Genomic DNA, 19,588 nt, shown 5'->3' with positions numbered 1-19,588 from the left:
AGGCTATTTGCTTCAAACTAACATACCCATGTGACAACTATGTTAATTGAGAATGTTTTTTAAGATGCTTTGCTTAAACATCGGAAAACGAAAAATAGCAACTCAACACAGGAAAACAACAGTCGTTGTCTATGTGAGCGTGTTTTACACTGTATGCACAACCCGAAATAAAACGCCTTTGTTGGCTCAGTTTGGAAATCTTCTGTCTGCACCTCCTCCTCCTCTAGCAGGTGTCAGTCTTAATTCCGTCCAGTAGGTGGGACTTCATACTCGTCACCCAGAGCATCATTGCCTTCACCAGTAGTTTCCTTTAGCTTGGAGACTGAGAGCGACCCTATCATGGACTGTGGAAGGGAAAGTCGCGGCGAGTTGTGGCATTTCCGCTCTTTCTTTTGATAAAGGAATACATCGCAACAATTCCGAGGAGAGTTCATGTAGAAGCCGCTCTTATACGACGTTCACAGGCGAGCGTCACCTTATGTAGCCGTTTAGACACTAAACACTCATATCTTCATTCACGATCTTCATCATCATCAGCCCTGGAAGACGTCGAGTCGTTTCGGACCCAAAAGTCATGGATGTATGGTTCTGTTCAGCGGTTTTCACCTGGAGGTTTATCTTTCTTTCAAGCCTCTTCCAGGGCTATTGGAGCTCCATGCTCGATTGTCCGCCAACATGCAGATGCTCGCCCAGTGAAATCTATTGCAATAAGTCCGAGAGTGGAAATTTTTTCCCTTTACTCGCTCTACAAGACCCGAATGGCAATGGCAGTAACAATAATGACATTGAAGAGCTCTTCAGGAACATCACGTCCATGTGAGTGCGTTTTTTCACGTCCCTCTTCTACTGCGGAAAATCTAGATATATATAAATATATATTTCACCACGAGCTCCACGTAGAGTGAAGTCATACTTGGGCTATAAATAAAGTGTGTAATATTATTTTCACTCCCAAGTTAAGCATAAATAACTTATATGGATTTATTTTGCGTTTCATTTTTAAACTAATGCAAAGATTTATCGAGGTTACAATCTCGGTAAAGATCTCAAATAGCGTTGCCGCAATATAGGACGTCGTTGTCACAGGTTTTACAAGCTGTAAAATTTGATTATATTTTCAACCTCCAGCGCTTTATGTCAATGCTGTTGCTGCTGCTGTGTTATGTCGTGATGTCTCTAATTCGGCATTCTTGAATGATAAAACCGTATTTAAACAGTCATTAAATGATTTCCTAAATGAAAGGTTTTTTTTCGTCTGTTTTTATGACTACTGGATAAAATCTTCTCAGCAGATGTTAATTCTGATATGTCTGTGTGATTATAACATGAATACAAACTCATCGCTTGATGCCAGACAGTTGGATTAGTATTGTCCATTAATATTCGTGTGATCACATTTTTTATATAACTAATCAATAAGAAAATATTACATAAGTAATGAATTAGTTGGAGTTGTAAGAGCTGTGCACCAACAGGTTTCAAGAATTCCCTTCAGCACTCTGGACAGCTCATGGATTCCCTTTAGTATTGGCTGATTCCATTCACAGGCTTGATCTGTTATAAAACGTGTACTTTTACATTATATGTACATATCCTAAGCATCTTTCTGTTGTAGAAGCTTACCGTCTGTTTTAAATTCCGTGGCTAGCTGTACATTTGTTTCATGACAGTATTTTTCAGTGGGCACATGATTTATTTTGCTGCAGGCTGAGAAAATGGAGGATATCCTTCAAAGTTGAGCTTTTTTTCAGTCATAGTGTCAGATCTTCAAGTGTGAGATTCTGTTTGAAAAAGTTATTCCTTCAGGTCCTCGAATCACTGAAATTTTGAACAAATGTTTTCATTTCAACGTGGAGGTTCGGTGAGTTTAGTTGGAGATGAAATGGATTTATTCAGCCATTTGCAAAGTTTCAATTGAGATTTGACATTCTTCATACAGTATATTAAGTTATATTATAAAATATGTCAAACTTCACACCGAATGCTTTAAGCAAGAAATTTCAGTAAGCAGCGTTAAAACGAACTTGTATTCGCAGCTACAATTTAAGCAATTATTTATCTCTTCTATCAAGTTTGTTAATATATATAACATGTATTGCAATACATTTAAAACTATTTTAATACACAATATACACTTTAGAATATATTATCAATAATACAATATCGTTTATGTCTGGCAAGCTCATTATTGAGGTTTGTCTGAGGCTCTCGTTGTGTTAAGTAGGTCAGGGCTGCCATCTGAGAATTCGGAGGAACGTCTGAACTTCTCAGTGTGAAGAACCACACTGAGAATACTCCTGCCAGAGTGACCCACCCTGTCTATCCCATGCAGTTTCTCACATCTCTGAGCTGTTGCTGGAGAGGGTGTCCTTTCCAGGGAATCAAAGCTCAGATTTGTTTGCTTCCATGTAGTGGTTGAAATAAGTGTTTTGTGTGGGGAAACTGTTTGTGGATCAGTGCAAGCGGGCTACTCTCAGCCATCTGCGGGGGCTCCACTTTTACCGCGGAATATAAATGAAGCACCTTCTCAGGCAACAATCAAAAGACGCATTGATAACCTGTGGGAGCAAAGACGCTTCGAACGGGAAGTACTTGAGATCTGGAAATAAGGCTTGGTTTGGGCTGTATGGGTGTTTGAAGTGTGTTTCTAAGGTGATTGTTTTTTAACAAGCTTATTATGAATCATGAAGAAATGGTAAATGATAGTGCTGTTCGACATGCTGTAGTAGAACAGGAAAAGATTATTAAAAGCTGCTTGGCACATTTGGCATCATTTTCACAAAATAAATCCCTGATGACTACCTAGGGCTTGTCAAAATAGTTATAAAAATCGGTCCACTATTTATTTAACTGAGCTTTAAGAAAACATCTAAGTCGTTATTCATTCTAAAAATGAATAAAAAATAAATTTGGCCTAAAGCAACAGTTTAACTTACAAAACAGTGCTACACTATGTCATAGAAAAAAAAAATTGGGCTGATTGGTTCTATAAAAAACCTTTAACCACCAAAGAAGTATGTGTGCTGCTTTACAAAAGGTTCTTTGTAGTGGAAAAGGTTGTTGGGATTATAAAAAAGTATGATATGGTTCTAAAAAGAGCTTTGGGGAACCAAAAATGGTTCTATGGCAACACTGTGAAGAACCTTTTGAAGCACCTTTTTTAAAGAGTGCAAAACTACGGAATTCACGTCCTCTTAAATTCCTGTTACCTCAATGCAAATGCTAAGTTTTATTTAACGTTATTCATATGCCATGGCTGCATTTTTTGACTGAAATAATTTCCCACTGATCTAAATAAAAATCATTAAGGGATGAGAATCTAATAACAGAGTAATGGAAATAAAAAATGATCTAATGTGAAAAGGGAGAATCATTACAGTAATAAGAACTGCCACTGTTATAATTTTTTTGGTTTCACAGCTCCTTCTTCTTGGTGTGGTCTGTCAACACTGTTTCTCAACATGTGATGAGACAAATTTTGTAAGACGGTGTAACCTTGTTTTTTTTCTTTAGAAAGAGACAGTAAGGATTGGTTTTAGAAGTATCAGACCCTACTGTCAGCTCTTTTTAAAGTGTTCATCCATTATGATCAGCAGATGTACCCTACAAGATAATGTAACAAGGAGTTGATTTACCTTGCTGCTTCTGTTATTGGAACTGCGCCCATGTCATCCTCTGTCAGGTTTCCAGGTCAAAATGAGCACTGTTTTTATCCACATTACACAGCATTCTGAGCTTTATCTCAAGAAGTTTCAGCCATGATGCATCATTATGTTATGGATATGATATGGATATTGAAAAGTCACAGAAAAAATTGATCCAGAGACAACTTAATACATGTTAAAATTGAAGTAACAAGATGATAATGTTCTTAACAATATGTGGCATTTTGTGTGCTGTACATGTCTTCTCTCTTTCTTATCATATTGTTTACTGGATGTCCTCTCTCTGAATTTAACTTGTTATATATTCGACAAGGATGTCTGTTTATTTTTTTTTTTCTCAAGGTCATGATTGGAAACAAGTCGTATGTGATTTTTAGATAATTGTATACAGTTCAACAGGACATATTAGTAACTTCTGTTTTAACTTTTGTAGCCTTATTTGTAGCATGTCTCAAAAACAGAGTAAGACAAGGCACAGAACAATGTGATGGTTTGAATTAAATGAGCAAAATATCTCATTAAAAAGATCACATCATGAATGAATCATCTCATGGAGGAGACGTAGAAAGCGGGGAAGCAAACAGATCACATAATATGATTTACTCTCATGCATCTTTCAAGTGTACATGATGGAAACACCTCAAAGCTTTATGTTGATTCGCAGAAGCAACAGTTTGACTACAGTCTGCCGTTGCTCTTCTCGACAGCCCACAGGTATCGCCTACCACCACAAACTTCTACATTCCAGCTTTATTCCCCCATGAAATATTGAACACTTTCAATCCGTGCACAAAAATCCTTTGATCCTGTTTTTCTAGGTCACTTAAATCCCTGCATGCGACAAATTCCTTTCCAACAAGTATTTTTAGATTGCTTTAATTCATATTTTCTCATTAAAAGACTAATTTGTGGGCAGTGTGCTAGTAATGGCCGTTTTTCTTAACTTAATAGTTTGTGAAATTGTGGATGTGGTCCACAGGACTCTATTTTTCAATTGGCGTCATGAGCGGGCTGCTGTCTACCTGCTGCGTAACCTGTTTGAATAGACAGCTCCTCATATAATATCATCAAATGAAATCTGTCAGACAATACGCTTTCCTTTTTTTTTCCCAGAATATGAGCCGCGTGTGTGCGGAGATTGGAAATGAAAGTCGGCAAGAGCTTTTAAATGGAAAATGACATGTCCTATTAAAAGAATGTTTGGTTCTTGTCGTGCACACGTTTCTCGGAGGCTTCGCAATATGTTGAAGACAGGAATATGAAACTGTCACTGACTAAGTTGACATATATTGCATAAAAAGACTGCTGTTGATCTTCACCTATGGCTTTATATAGTAACATTCGTGATATCTTTGATACTTTTTTAATGTTTGACTTTTTGTAAAATAACTCAGGCAGGGTTACTGAATTTTTATAAAAAATCGAGGAGTCAATTTTAATGTCAGTGTCAACATTGCTGTTGTGTCGTCTTACGTCTTGGATGAAAAAATCACGGAGATAGTCACAATGCATTATGGTATTGCATTTACCAGAAAGGAGACGTGCAATGCCGCTATAGAATATTACATTTACATTTAGTCATCATTTAGCAGACGCTTTTATCCAAAGCAACTTATAGAGAGTTCAATGAGCAATAAGAGATGTCATACAGGATCCATAATTCAATAGGTGCTAATACAAAGCTACAAGTTTCAGCAAAGCCTAGACCGATACCTGTTGAGAGAAAGAGAGAGGGTTAGTGTTTTTTTCATTTGTCTGTCAAGTATTCACAGATGAAATGTGTTTTAAGTAGTTTTTCGGAGGTTGTGAGAGATGTGGTTGACCGGACTGAGTTAGGAAGAATGTTCCACCAGGATGGAGTTGTGAAATATAGATAAAACAAATGTCTAGGTTGGCATCTCACAAGATTGTGACTCTTTGTGAAAACCGCTATGTGCAACCAATTATAAAAGTTCCCATCACCGTCTTTTGATTGATGTTTTTTCCGCCAATGTAAAAGACATACATTTTACTTCAAAACCCCTTTCACAATCACAGCTGTTTCACAGTGTATTACAGTAACTTTGTTTATATTCCCCCCGAACCAGCTCAAAAGGATCCATGTAAGCAGGAAGAATATGAAAAGAATTGATCAAATCTCGCAGAAAGCCGCTTTTATGTGTCCCAGAGGGACCACTATGAAAACGCAACACTTCCAAAGCACTTTCACAGTTGGGTTGCATTATGTCTCGCAGTGAATATCCGCCAGGTACTTTAACGGATTCAAAATGTAGTTAGTTAACACTTAGCGAAAGCGAGAAAAGACGGAGAAAGTCGGTGTTTGTCGGCGCACACACGGTACAGTAACCATTCCAGCCCGCGGGTTGCAAATCGGCGATCGACAGCATGTACGTACGAGAAACCCCAGATGGGACTTGTTTTAAACGCACTTGACTTTCACAGCCGAAACTTTCTCAGATTTGCATGCTATATTGCACTCTGGCTTTTATGGCACGGAGAGATTGTAAGAAAGTGTTTTATTCAAAAGATGGGAGTACTACAGTAGGCTGCTAGAATACTCATCAGGGGAGATGACATGCATTGCTCAACAAGACAAGACGTGTCGAGAGCACAAGAAAAGATAACAGCAGAAAGATGGTTGTCAGGCTTTATACCTGCTTCGAATGCCCCGCTGGTGATGTTTACAATGCGGATTCGACAGCGCGGTATCAACTGTGATGCCTTTAGGAATCTATTTTATTTTTAATGCGGTGGTGAGGAGGGCCTAGTGAAAGTTTGGGGTGTTACATAATGAAAACTGCATTCAGAATATGAAGTATTGCTGAATAGAGGTTATAGTAAGAGTTTATTTTATGAGATCTGCCGAAGAATCATTGCTTAATCTGCCTCAAATATTTCTCATGAGAAAAAAGTAACAATATTACAAATGTCTTAATTAGAGTTTGAGAGGAGGAGATTGAAGATCTTGATTTAAACTCAAACTCATTTCTCTTGTTTTAGAACTACAATTGCATATAGATTTAATTCAATAACGCTTTTACGCGTGCATTTAACACTCATTCTGTTTATTTATGTGGAAATGCTTGACATATTATTATAATGAAACCTATAGTGCACAAATTTGTACTCGGATGGAGCTTGGGGTATAACCTCAGGCTGTAGGGTCCTTGGGAAAACCTTTAGATCTGCTTGCTTAACGCCATGTTTATTGATGGGGATCTTTGGTGAAACATGAAGCAATGTTAGTAATGTAGTTCAGTTGTAATTCAGTGCAATATAGCAAACCTCATTACAATCCCCCCCAGCACAGCCAGACTATACACTCAGAATGTTGGGCTTTAAAGTACAAATTATGTAAAGCAGACCTTTAGAGTAATTTACCCCAATAACTTTGAGTAACGGTTGTATGTGTAATCCAGGTATCTTGAGATGGACAAATACCAGTGGATTTACAGACTCTTCAGACTCTTCTTCTGTCTCTCTGACTCTATGTAATACAGTGTTTTTTGCTTGGAGACTTTCTTTCTCTTCATCTCGCTCCTTTATCTCTCTCCTCCCTCCAAGCCTTCCTTCTTAAAGCTGAAATTCAAGCAATTTTGGCTTTGGTTATTGAGAAGGTATAGATAAATCATCGGTCTCCCTACCTTTCCCTGATTTGCAATAGTAAGTTTGTAATAATGATTTATAATGTAAATTGTTGAGTATGATTTTGCAGAAATGTCAGTCGTGGGAATGTGAATAGGAAAACGTGAAGTAACCTTCAATGTTGCCATCAAACAAAGATGGCAGTAGGGAGACAAAAGTAACGGATTGCAGCTTTAAAATTTCAGAATTAATGGCTGTCAATCGATTTAAAACGTAGTCAAAGTAATTATGAATCATTGATAATCGAATCAAATTAATTGCACAGAAGTGAAATGTCATCTTATTTATTTTTTTCTATACTTTTTGTAAAATCCGATGTATAATCCAGCACTATTGCATTGGACTATGCTATCATCTTTAATTTGTATAGCTCTAAAATCCTACTGTTTGTCAACATCCGTGACATTTAAACATTTGATTAAATTTTGGAAGATATCTTACCAGTATAAACAACACAAATATGATAAGCCTCATTTGTTGGCCTACTGTTAAACCACACCAGAGACAGTATAAGGCAAGAAGACCACTTGATGAGAAATGAATGATATAAGTGTATATAGTGGATATAAGAAAGTCCCTTTCAGTCAAGAGAGTAATTGGGCAATTTCAGTGTTCTTTTACCTGAAAATTTGGATTTTAGTCTATTATTAACAATATCTATCCTTTGTTTAAATCCAATACCAAATTGTGTTGTAATATGTGCAGATCATGATAACTGCTAAGGAAGCTATCTACTGCCGATTCTGCAAACGCTTCGTAGCCTCAGCCTTTGGCATGGCACTTGACATTGGCGGCCGAGCACCGGGAAGATAGTGGCGTCTGCGCCTCTTCTGCTGCTCTATCTAATACTCTCTGGCTCATGGGACATAATTATGCTCATTTTCATTTTGGCTTCGGCTCAGGAGTGAATGGACGGTGGAGATGTGCAAAATGTAGATACACTTCACAAACGCTTTAGTTGTGCCTATATACAGTATATTCTTGTCGGTTTTGGTCATGGACCGTGAGGTTGATGCGTCGCACAGTTAATCTGAAGCCTGTTGATACGCGGCGTTAAACACGTGCTTGGACGCGGTTAAGCTTGGAATGTAATACCGTACGTGCTTGAGCTACGGCAATATGCCAGCGGGGCTTTGGACTACGCATTGTTCGCGTGGTGAAAATCTCTTTTCTGGCTAGCCGTACAGTTTCTAGTCATAAGTGATTTATTTGAAAAAGCTTATTGACTTTTTGAAAAGTTATTATGAGGTGAAGGGTCGACCGAAGGTTAACAGAACCAGTTTTACATTGTCATTGGTGTTTCTGTTGACTGCTGCATAGTAGTGGAGACAGTTTAATTGTGTTGTTTACTAGGAGACACATTACTGGCATTTTGCCACTTTTGAATGCCTTTTCAAGAACAAGTCGAAGAATTGATCCCAACATTCAATAACTCTGTGCATTGATGGCGGGCAAACTAGTCAATACATGTTTTACTCATTTCTTGTTCTCAACCCTCAGCTATCCATGTAGTGTCCGATAAAGACCTCACTGGAAATATGTGTGTTTGTATATTTATTTGTGCGGATACAAGACATATTTATTCGCTTTGTGACTGTACAAACAGTATTTCAAAGGTGATTTTATTCCTAAGGATTTTTTATTTTTATTTAAAGTAAACTATAGTAATCATGTTTTTGAAGTATTGATTATCAGTAGCATAATCATAGTTTTACTACAAATACCATGGTTGAACTATGGTTATTGTAACAAAACCGTGGCTAATTTGTGATTACTGTGGTTTAACTCTAATAATCATGTTTTTTCCGGGGTTTTTTGTAAAACCATAGTTAGTTTTGTTAAAATGTAAAAAATAAATTGTCTTTATTTATTTATATTAATGTATATGTAGCAATTTAAATGTATTAAACCTATTTTTTGAAAAACAAATGAATAAAATAATAATAATAGTCATAATTATTATTATTATTATTAATAATATTATATTTGATTCATTATGACTTATTACTATTCTAGAGTTACTCAATCTATTATGCTATGAACAACAGCCATGAGACCATTCTCAAAGAAAAGCCACATGAATTGCACATATTACACTTGTGGTTTTGGAACAAAATAAATATTATTTATTTATTTGTATTAATGTATTAGTCATTAAAATGTATTAAATGTATTCCTAAAAAAATATATTATTATATTTGATTTATTATTACTTATTATTGTATTATTATTATAGAGTTACTTTATCTATCATGCTATATAAAACAGCCATGAAACCACTCTTAAAGGAAAGCCGAGTGAATTTCACATGCAAAACTTGTGGTTTTGGAACACTTTCTTGTGGACCTGTGTGAATTCCATGAAACATGTTATCCACATGGGAATAGCATATACAATTAATGTTCTTTCTCTGTAATGGTAGCACTGATGTGTAAGAAACAAGTTTTCTGGGACAACAGCCAACAATCCAGTTTATTACATATTAAACAAAACATTTGGCAGAATTCTGAGATTAGCCAATCAGAATCGAGTATTCTAAAGAGAATGACTTTTAGAAAATACATGACTACTGGGTAAAGCCTGTAGTGCATTGTTTTTTTAATTAGATACGTTTACTGAAGACTAAGCGACAAACCTTAGACGTGCTGCCTCACACACTGTTCTATATTTTTCCTCCATTTAAAATGCAAATCTGCGTTCAGGCACCTACTCACGATTCGCAGCTTGTTAGCAATAAAGGTGATGCTTGTTGTATTTATACATCAGAAATGTAAATCCAGAGCTGAAACCTGAAATCTGAACAGATTTCTGCCAGCTGTTATTTCACAGACTAATCCATTATGAACATGTAGCACACCTGTCTCCGTGTAAGTACATATATTCAGATATAATGTAGGTGAAAACTCTGCGAAGCATAAAACTGATGTGTATACAGGCTCAGGCGCTCCTGAAAACATTGCCGGATTGTATAGATATGATGCAGTAATTGTTACCGGCATTGAAAGATTTCTGAGGCATTATCATCATCTTCACCATTCTTCTTCGTTCTTTAAATGGTGTAAAATGTGGCGTCAGGTAAAAGTGTTTTGCCAAGCACATTGGCGTAGAAAACAGAAGGATGGCGTCTATCAGTGTCTGCGGAGCACCCTTGAGATGATCTGTTTTATTAAAAGTTCCTCTATTAAGCTCCTTGCGCTCGAGCTGGAGATCATTTCAACAGAGTCGTTCATCATGCACAGGCGTGGATGTCAGAAACAATGGTGAGTCTAGAGAGGAGATTATGTGGAAAACAGTCATGAACTTGGTTGCAGGCTGGGAGAAGCTTTTATCCACTGCAAGCTGGGATGATATGGGCGATGAGCCTTTGAATGACATTTGAATGATTCACACGGCTTTGGTTGGGAATCTGCATAAACAGGGTTCCTACAGTGCATCTGGAACGCAGTAACCTTACTTTGACTCCGTTGTAGATTTATTTGCGTGCAGCGATGCCCAATTGTGAACAGAACGTCCTTTCAGGCCAGGTCAATGTGGTTGAAAAGATTTAAGAAGCATTTAAACCCTTTAACCCTCTGGGATGTTTTTGTGAGTATAACTGGGAGGTGGGATTACATTAAATTGACATTAAAATTAATACATTGTCTGGTTTTGTGTTCATACAATGGGAGTAAATTGAGGCCATTTTTCGTTTGATTGCAAGCGTTCTTCAAAATATCATCTTTTGTGTTCTGTATAAAAGGGGTTTAAAACAACATGAGGGTGAGTAAATGATGACAGAATTTTCATTTTTGGGGTCAACTATCCCTTTATGTTCAGTTTATTGAAAGGGAGCAATTTTCATGATTGGAGCAAAATTAAAGTAAAATTAATAAAACAACAACGGTATTCAACCTAACATTTTTTTTTTACTACAAATGTGTCCATTAACATTTTTAAAGATGTCACAATAATCAGTGCTTTTGGCACTTCCATCCAAAGCAATTTGTTAGAAATATTTTTTTATTAGTAGATATTTGTAATTTATATTTTTAGTAAAAACTGTGGACCTGCTGTGCTGCTTACACATTGCTCTACCAATTGAGCTACACAGGTTTTGTTAACTTGATCCATACATTAAGTGACTTTGAAAAGAAATTATATAAATTAAACTTTAATAGTATAAATTACTTTTTTCTGTTTTTGTTGTTTATTAAAATCTTTCTAAACTTACCAAATGAACTTAATCTTTTACAGTACCTCATCATTGTCGGATTATTTGCATTCTCATATTTAGTCATTTTGGAAAGAGATTAACACTAGAATAAAACTTTTATTCAGGGATGCAAACTTGTCACCCTTTGGCAAAATTCGCCGTTTTGGATCCAAAATGGGTAATTGTTGTTATACATCGAGATCCGATGAGTTTTTGAAAATGGGGGGTGAGGGGGCTCTGTGAGTCTTTGGACGCGGTCGTGAACTTGCGGTGAATGAAATTATGGGAATCATGTCCAGAGGTTGTGGTAACGATGTCAAATCACATGCCAGTTTGTGGGTTATGTTTTAAATGCTCTACAGGTTGAGCGCACTTACCCAAATAATGAAACAATATTAGATGTAACGTTTTTGTAATTTCTGACTTACTTCAACACAGCCGTCAGTACGCGCCTCAACAAATGATGTTAATGGATAATTATAGATTAACAAAGTTCGGGAGAAGCCAGAGCAGATAATTAAGACCGGCTGGTTCGCAATCAGCAATCACAGACTCTACCCTATCAGCTCAAGCGAACCAGCACTTAAGTAGACAAAGATTCTTACCTGAAGCCATCTCTAAAGGATTACACATGATCTCCGGAAGGACTATCTTTGCCATCCTTAGAAAATGTCAGACACCGAATCTCCAAGTTCCAGCGCGAGTGCCATCGAACAGGATGAGCCAGCGAATTCAAGCGCCGTCAGGCTTCCCGAAGCTGAAACTACTTCGCGAGGCCGCCAGCAACATAGGGCCCGGAAAAGCACTTCTAAACGCCCCCGCTCTTCTTCGCAGCAGTCTTCGAGACACCCTCCGCCTTCGACTGCATCTTCCTACTGCTCGACGCGTCCACTCATCCCAGCCATCGAGAAATGGACCATCTCAGGACTCCGCACAGCATTGTCCGAAAGGGAAATCTATTTCAGCAAACGGATGACCAAAGCCGAGCTATACGGTCTCTTTTCCTCTCTCCCGCCTGCAATCTCCAATCAGGAGACACGAGTGCTGAGGGATCCGCACCGGGCGCAAAGCCTATGTCGAAACCATCAGGAACCAAACACCTCAGCGGCCGGCGACGCCTTACCACCCTCAGGCAACCGTAACAGGCGATCGGCTAGGCTATGCTACGCTCAAAATGAGCTATCATCGATGCCAGCCCCTCTCCAATTCTCCAGTTCTCACATGCAGCCGCTAAGCACCACGCCTCCACCCAACCAAGCTCCCGTCTCATGGCCAGCGGATCCGCTACCAGCAGCCATCGCTGGCCAGGATGACGTCACCAGCTTGCGAAAGCACCAGTTGGCCGCTCCAAGGGAAGCCACAACAAACCTCTTCTCCACGCCTCAGACGCCTCAGCATTCTTTAGCTACTGCTATCTCCATGCCGATGCCTCCAAAAGCTCCGGTCCTGGAACCTCCTCAGGTCTCCACTAACATCAGGGCGCAGATTTTAGCAGGTGCGGATATTGATTTATTTCAACTGTTATCACCGCTCCCACCCCACGTAGCCGAGCGTCAAATTTCCTTTGGCGACCTCTCCTTCACCGTTAAAAACACGTCCCACAGTCAACCCCGCATTTTGTCATTTCCGGAATTCACTGTAGCTTTCTCACGCTACACGGAGGTCATCTGCACGCTTTTTCCTCAGAGGAGACGTGAGCTCGGCGACTATCTAGCCATAGTCGCGGAGCTCGCGCTCTCTTATGGGGGAACGCATTACTACACTTACCACAGATTATTCTCAGCCAAATGCGCCATCAGAGTAGCTCAGTGGAATCAGTGCCCATATTGGGGAGCACTGGACACGGAGCTTCACAACAGGGTTTTTCTGGGCTGCCAAAATTTTTCTTGCGCCGTGTGTCACTCGGTGGCGCATGGCACAACAGCCTGTCCCCTCGTCACACCCACTCCATCTCCACGCCAGACTTCACCCCCTCTAAATTCCACCGCTTACGTTCCGCGCCTGCTAAATCAGCAATCTCGCCCAGGCACGTCAGGAAGAAACAACGCTCGAGCGCATGACGTCTGCAGGAGCTTCAACACGGACCAATGTTCAAGACAGCGATGCCGCTACTTCCACATATGCAACTATTGTGGCGGCGCCCATTCCCGATTGGTCTGCCCAGTGCTCAAAAAAGCAAATAAAAATTCCTTCAAATATTTATCGACTCCCGTCAATTTGTCAAATTTAGCACATGAACTAAGATACCACCCTGACCACGTCTTTACAGAATACCTCTTGTCTGGTCTAAAAACTGGTTTCAACCCCGGCACCGCCTGCGCACTCACTAGCAGCCTCATATGCCCTAATCTCCGTTCCGCGCACGCCGAACCTGACACTGTCGATCGCCTTATTAAACAAGAAATCGACGACCAGTTCTTGATCGGTCCTTTCGCCGCCCCGCCGTTTCCAGTTTTCCGCGTCAGCCCCATTGGCGTGGCCACGCGAAAATTTTCTGGAAAGAAGCGCCTGATTTTCGATTTGTCTTCCCCACACAGTTCTCATTTCCCGAGCATCAACAGTCTAATTCCCCTCGACGAATTCTCGTTGCACTATCAGGACATAGAGCAAGCTATCACGCTAATCAAAAAAGCCGGACGAGGCGCCTGGCTGGCTAAAATAGACATCACTTCCGCGTTCAAAATCATGCCGGTTCACCCCGATTTTTGGCACTTATTCTGCATTTGCTGGCGAAATCTCTTCTACTTTTCTGTCCGCCTCACTTTCGGGTGCAGAAGTAGCCCAAAAATTTTCGATATGTTATCAGAGGCAATCTGTTGGATTCTCTCCAACAACTACGCCATTCCTCATCTCATCCACCTTCTAGATGACTTTCTGATAATCTCGCCGCCCGCATCAATCCCTGCCACTCATCTTTCCACAGTCCAGGAAGTTTTTTCGGGGCTCGGAGTGCCTCTCGCACCCGAAAAAACTTCGGGACCCAGCACTTCCGTCGAGTTTCTAGGCATCAAACTTGACACGCAAAAATTTCACGCGTCCTTGCCCCAGGAAAAAATCGATAGAATAATTCTGATCGCCTCTTCTCTCCTAGACTCCCCGCACTGCTCCAAACGCGACATCTTATCCATCCTGGGCCATTTGAACTTCGCGATGCGAATCATACCTCAAGGCCGCCCCTTCGTTTCGCACCTCCTTTCACTCGCTTCCTCGGCTCACGCTCTGGAGGATTTAATACACCTGGACAATTCTTGCCGCGACGAGCTATGTCTATGGATCAAATTTCTAAAACAATGGAACGGCATCTCCTTCTTCTACAACGAATGGATATCTCTCCCCGTCGACATTTGCTTATACACGGACGCAGCTCCATCAGTCGGTTTCGGGGGTTACTACCAGGGTCGTTGGTTCGCGTCAACTTGGCCCCCCCAGCTCTCGAACCTACCGCAGTCCCTCACATCGTCAGCTCTCTTCGAGCTGTACCCCTTAGTGGTGGCGGCCCATTTATGGGGAAAGGAATGGTCCGCCTCCAGTATCGTGGTACATTGCGACAATGAAGCTACGGTACACTGCATCAATAAGGGCCGCTCCCACTCGCTCGCCCTAATGCCTTTTCTGAGACGCCTAATTTGGATCTCAGCGTGCGACCAATTCATCTTGTCCGCTAGACACGTTCCTGGAGTTAAAAACCAGATTGCTGAAGCCCTTTCTCGTTTCTCATTTCAGAAATTCAGGTTGCTTGCGCCAGAGGCAGACCAATCTCCAACGCCGGTCCCTCCCTATTCGGCCTTAACATTCAACTAAATCACCCTCTAAACACCTTGCTAACCGCTTCCAGAGACTCAATCATCAATGCCGTTTCTCACAAGACCCAACAGTCATACCTCACGGCTTGGAAGAACTTCAAAACGTTCCACCTCTCTTATAACATCCCCTTCCCGGATTTTTCCCTCCTCTCCATCACTTCATTCATCTCGTTCCTCAACAACACGAAACATCTCAAAGCCAGCTCAATCAAAGGTTACTTGAGCGGGATCCAATTTTTTCACAAACTGATGTACAATTCACCTTCCCCAGCCATAGAAAGTCCTCAGACATCCATGCTCCTCAAGGGCATCCAAAGAACCCAACCTCCTCCTCAAGACGCCAGGCAACCCATCACCATAGAGATCCTAACTAAATGCATCTCCACTCTTCGCAGAGGCTACCACACGAAGCACACCGCACGCACCCTCGATGCCATGTTCATCCTGGCGTTTTTCGGCTTTCTCAGAGGTTCAGAATTTACCACCACCTCTCACTTCAATCCTTCAGCTCACCCTTCCATCGCTGATTTGTCCATACTCGATCATGAAACTATTTCATATTTCATCAAGCAGAGCAAGACAGACCAGGCCAGACGTGGTCACTCTATTTACATCTTCAAACTCCCCTCACCGATCCAGCCGTTCCAAACATTAGCAGCATACCTCCACTCCAGGACATCACAGGCCTCATCTCCATCAGACCCTCTCTTCGTGGACGATTCGAATCACCCTGCATCACGCTTTTGGTTCCAAAAACATCTCAAACTGGTTTTACTACAATCGGGCATTCCGGCAGATCTATTTTCCACCCATTCTTTCCGCATCGGCGCTGCAACCACGGCCGCCCAAAAAGGCCTTACTAAAACCCAGATCCAAACACTCGGCCGTTGGTCGTCAGATGCATTCAAGAGCTACATCAGGACCGACCGTGCCCTCATCAGGAAAGCACACCGGACTCTCCTCACCCACCTTGTTCAACATCAGCCTTCATCCACTCACGAAGCAGCTCTTCCTAGATGAAGCATCATCACTGCGCCTCCCCTCACCAGAGGCACCTTCACTCCATGCCACTTGCTCCTGCATGTCTGCCGCAGCAGAGCTAACCCTTCCCCCCCAGTAATTTGTTCCCTCGCATGCTCCCCTTCCCCCATCCCATTCCCCAGAAGCAGACCGCTTCATCCCTCACTATGCCGCAGCAGAATGTCTCTCCTCCCCCTAGATGAATCCCTGTTTGTCTCCCTTACCCCTTCTCGGAAGTATTGTGCTTCCTCCCTCACTCTGCCGCAGTAGAATGTCTTCCCTTCCCCAAAATCCCTCGCATGCTACCTTACCCCTTCCTCCTCCCCAGAAGCCAGTATCGCACCACGCGACAGCCCCCGCAGGGGCCCGTGCTTCATCCCTCACTCTGCCGCAGCAGAACGTCTTTCCTACCCCCAGCTGACCCCTCCCTGCATGTTTCCTTCCCCTTGTCCCTTCCCCCGAAGCCAGTATCGTATTGTGCGACCGCCCCCGCAGGGGCCCGTGCTTCATCCTCACTCTGCCGCCGCAGAACGTCTTTCCTCCCCCCTGATAGAATCCCTCGCATGCTTTCCTTACCCTGTCTTGGAAGTATTGTGCTTCCTCCCTCACTCTGCCGCAGCAGAATGTCTTCCCTTCCCCAAAATTCCCTCGCATGCTTCCCTTACCCCTTCCTCTTCCCCAGAAGCCAGTATCGCACCACGCGACAGCCCCCGCAGGGGCCCGTGCTTCATCCCTCACTCTGCCGCAGCAGAACGTCTTTCCTACCCCCAGCTGACCCCTCCCTGCATGTTTCCTTCCCCTTGTCCCTTCCCCCGAAGCCAGTATCGTATTGTGCGACCGCCCCCGCAGGGGCCCGTGCTTCATCCCTCACTCTGCCGCTGCAGAATGTCTTTCCTTTGATAGAATCCCTCGCATGCTTCCCTTCCCCCTTCCCCCGAAGTATTGTGCTTCTCCCCTCCCTCATCATACCCGAAGCCAGTATCGCCGCAGCGACCGCTCCACCAGGGGCCCGAGCTTCATACTTCTCTCTGCCGCAGCAGAACGTGTTTCCCCCCAACCCCCCCCCCCCATACTAGAAGGGTACCATGGCTTCAAAACTTCTCTCTGCCGCAGCAGAACGTGTTCCACACCCCTACCCAAGCCACGAGCCAGTGTCACCGCAGTGATCACCTCCGGCTTTCCAACCCTGGCTCTACAGCAGTTAACGTCAGCAGCAAGTAGACAACATCGCAGCACCGGGCCTCCAACAGGGGAACCTTGATGCATACTTCTCTCTGCCGCAGCAGAACGTGTACAAACCCCCACCCATGCTAGAAGCCGGAGTCACCGCAGTGACCGCCTCAGCCTTCCAAACCATGCTCTGCCACCGCAGACGCCTTTCAACAGGAAGCTTGCTTAACCGCAGAGTTCACTTACACAGAGGCCACGTCTCCATTCACGCGCTGATGCAGCTGAGACCATGCACGCTCATGCCAGCAACACCGCAGTGACCACCCCTCCAGGGGCCCGTGGTTCAAACTCGTGCTCTACTGCAGTAGAAGCCAAGCAATTCGCAGGCATAGTTGCTGCAGCAAGTGCCCAAACAGGGGCCCACTGTTTCATACTTCTCTCTGCCGCAGCAGAACGTGTTCCACCCCATCCGTGCTAGAAGCCGGAGTCACCGCAGTGACCACCCCAGGGCTCCCAATCTTACTCTGCCGTAGCAGATGTCACGCATCTTGAAGCTATCATTGCTACAGCAATGCCCCGCAGGGGACCACTGCTTCCTACCCAGGCTCTGCCTCAGCAAAACGCCTTCCATACTCAAAGCCAACGTCGCCACAGCGACCGCCCAGTCATGGCGACCGCAAGCCACCATCCAGGAAGCCTTTCTCTCAGCAGTTGTTTTGGGGGGTATGCGCTACCTGGCTGCTGTCCAACTTATATCCTTGCACTTTTTGGGGGGTAGGTTCTGGGTTCGGCCGTTTCCGAGCTCGGCGCACTCGCCCCTATTGGGGGGCGGGAGCGTACCGGGATCGGATGGAATCGGCGAGCTCGGAACCTGCTCCCCGGACAGCACGCCAATACGCATACTTTTACTACCCCTGCTATCTTCATTATCTGCTCAGGTGAACTCGTGAAATGATGTTAATGGATAATTATAGATTAACAAAGTTCGGGAGAAGCCAGAGCAGATAATTAAGACCGGCTGGTTCGCAATCAGCAATCACAGACTCTACCCTATCAGCTCAAGCGAACCAGCACTTAAGTAGACAAAGATTCTTACCTGAAGCCATCTCTAAAGGATTACACATCCCACCACCTCCCCCGCTCCTCTACTTGAGCTCTTGTCGATAGCAGAACTCCGGGGGGTAGGTTCTGGGTTCGGCCGTTTCCGAGCTCGGCGCACTCGCCCCTATTGGGGGGCGGGAGCGTACCGGGATCGGATGGAATCGGCGAGCTCGGAACCTGCTCCCCGGACAGCACGCCAATACGCATACTTTTACTACCCCTGCTATCTTCATTATCTGCTCAGGTGAACTCGTGAAAGGCGCGTAGGTTTGTTTGCCTTGTGTGTCTTGCGCTCGATCCAAGAAACATAAGATGGGGTAAGTGCGTTAACCAAAAGGGGCGGGGCCTAGGCACGCAACAGGAGAACATGTGTCGTTAAGTTACAACAAAGGCCACAGGTTTCCACACAGAACACAACAAGCACAACAGACATGGCACTGTCACGACCATGTCCACAGAACTAGAAAACTCCTGACAAGAAGGACAGGTTCATGACATACTAGGAAATCTTGCTGTGTAAAAGGAACCGTACAGTACAACTAGCTGTCTCTCATGTCACCCGTCACACCTTATAACGTAACTGTGCTAATGAGTGGACAGAGTTGGCAGTTAACTGCTTAGTATTCGTAATGTTTTGCACAGCTGATCTATCTATACAATAGCTGCGCTACAGTATCCACCTTATTTTCGCTGTAAATGTGGGCGCCATCTTTGAGCTGTTTGTGTTTAGACTTCCGGTGAGCCACTACAGGGAGCCAAGGAGATGACGTTTTTTTAATGCGAAACCCGAATGCGAGTTAGCATTTTAGACATCCGGTTCTATCGCTCCAAAGTCTATGTTTTTTTTAATGGCTTTTAGGTAAATCACCCAAAAAAAGGTCTGTGGTGAACAAAAACTGTTTTATTCTATGATCAAGCTGCTTGTGATTGTTTTAAAGCCTAATTGTGTTATAAAAATGGCCGTTGCTAACAAGTTGCTAAAAATGACTACA

At 42.8% G+C, this 19,588-nt stretch overlaps 1 protein-coding gene across 2 annotated transcripts in view; it reads left to right on the top strand.

The window, feature by feature from the left end:
* The first annotated feature begins 221 nt into the window (after positions 1–221).
* ntrk3b (neurotrophic tyrosine kinase, receptor, type 3b) overlaps positions 222–19,588 on the top strand; it is a 102,420-nt gene continuing 83,053 nt past the window's right edge. For both annotated transcript variants that reach the window (XM_056747985.1, XM_056747981.1), the window contains exon 1: positions 222–816. In XM_056747985.1, coding sequence (XP_056603963.1) covers positions 575–816 — 242 coding nt within the window. In that variant the 5' untranslated portion in view covers positions 222–574. The remainder of the gene's footprint in view (positions 817–19,588) is intronic.

Source organism: Triplophysa dalaica, chromosome 1 (genome assembly GCF_015846415.1).
Source record: "Triplophysa dalaica isolate WHDGS20190420 chromosome 1, ASM1584641v1, whole genome shotgun sequence".
NCBI classification, from domain to species: domain Eukaryota; kingdom Metazoa; phylum Chordata; class Actinopteri; order Cypriniformes; family Nemacheilidae; genus Triplophysa; species Triplophysa dalaica.
Note: the sequence above shows the minus strand (reverse complement) of the source record. Positions and strands in the feature narration are given on the sequence as shown.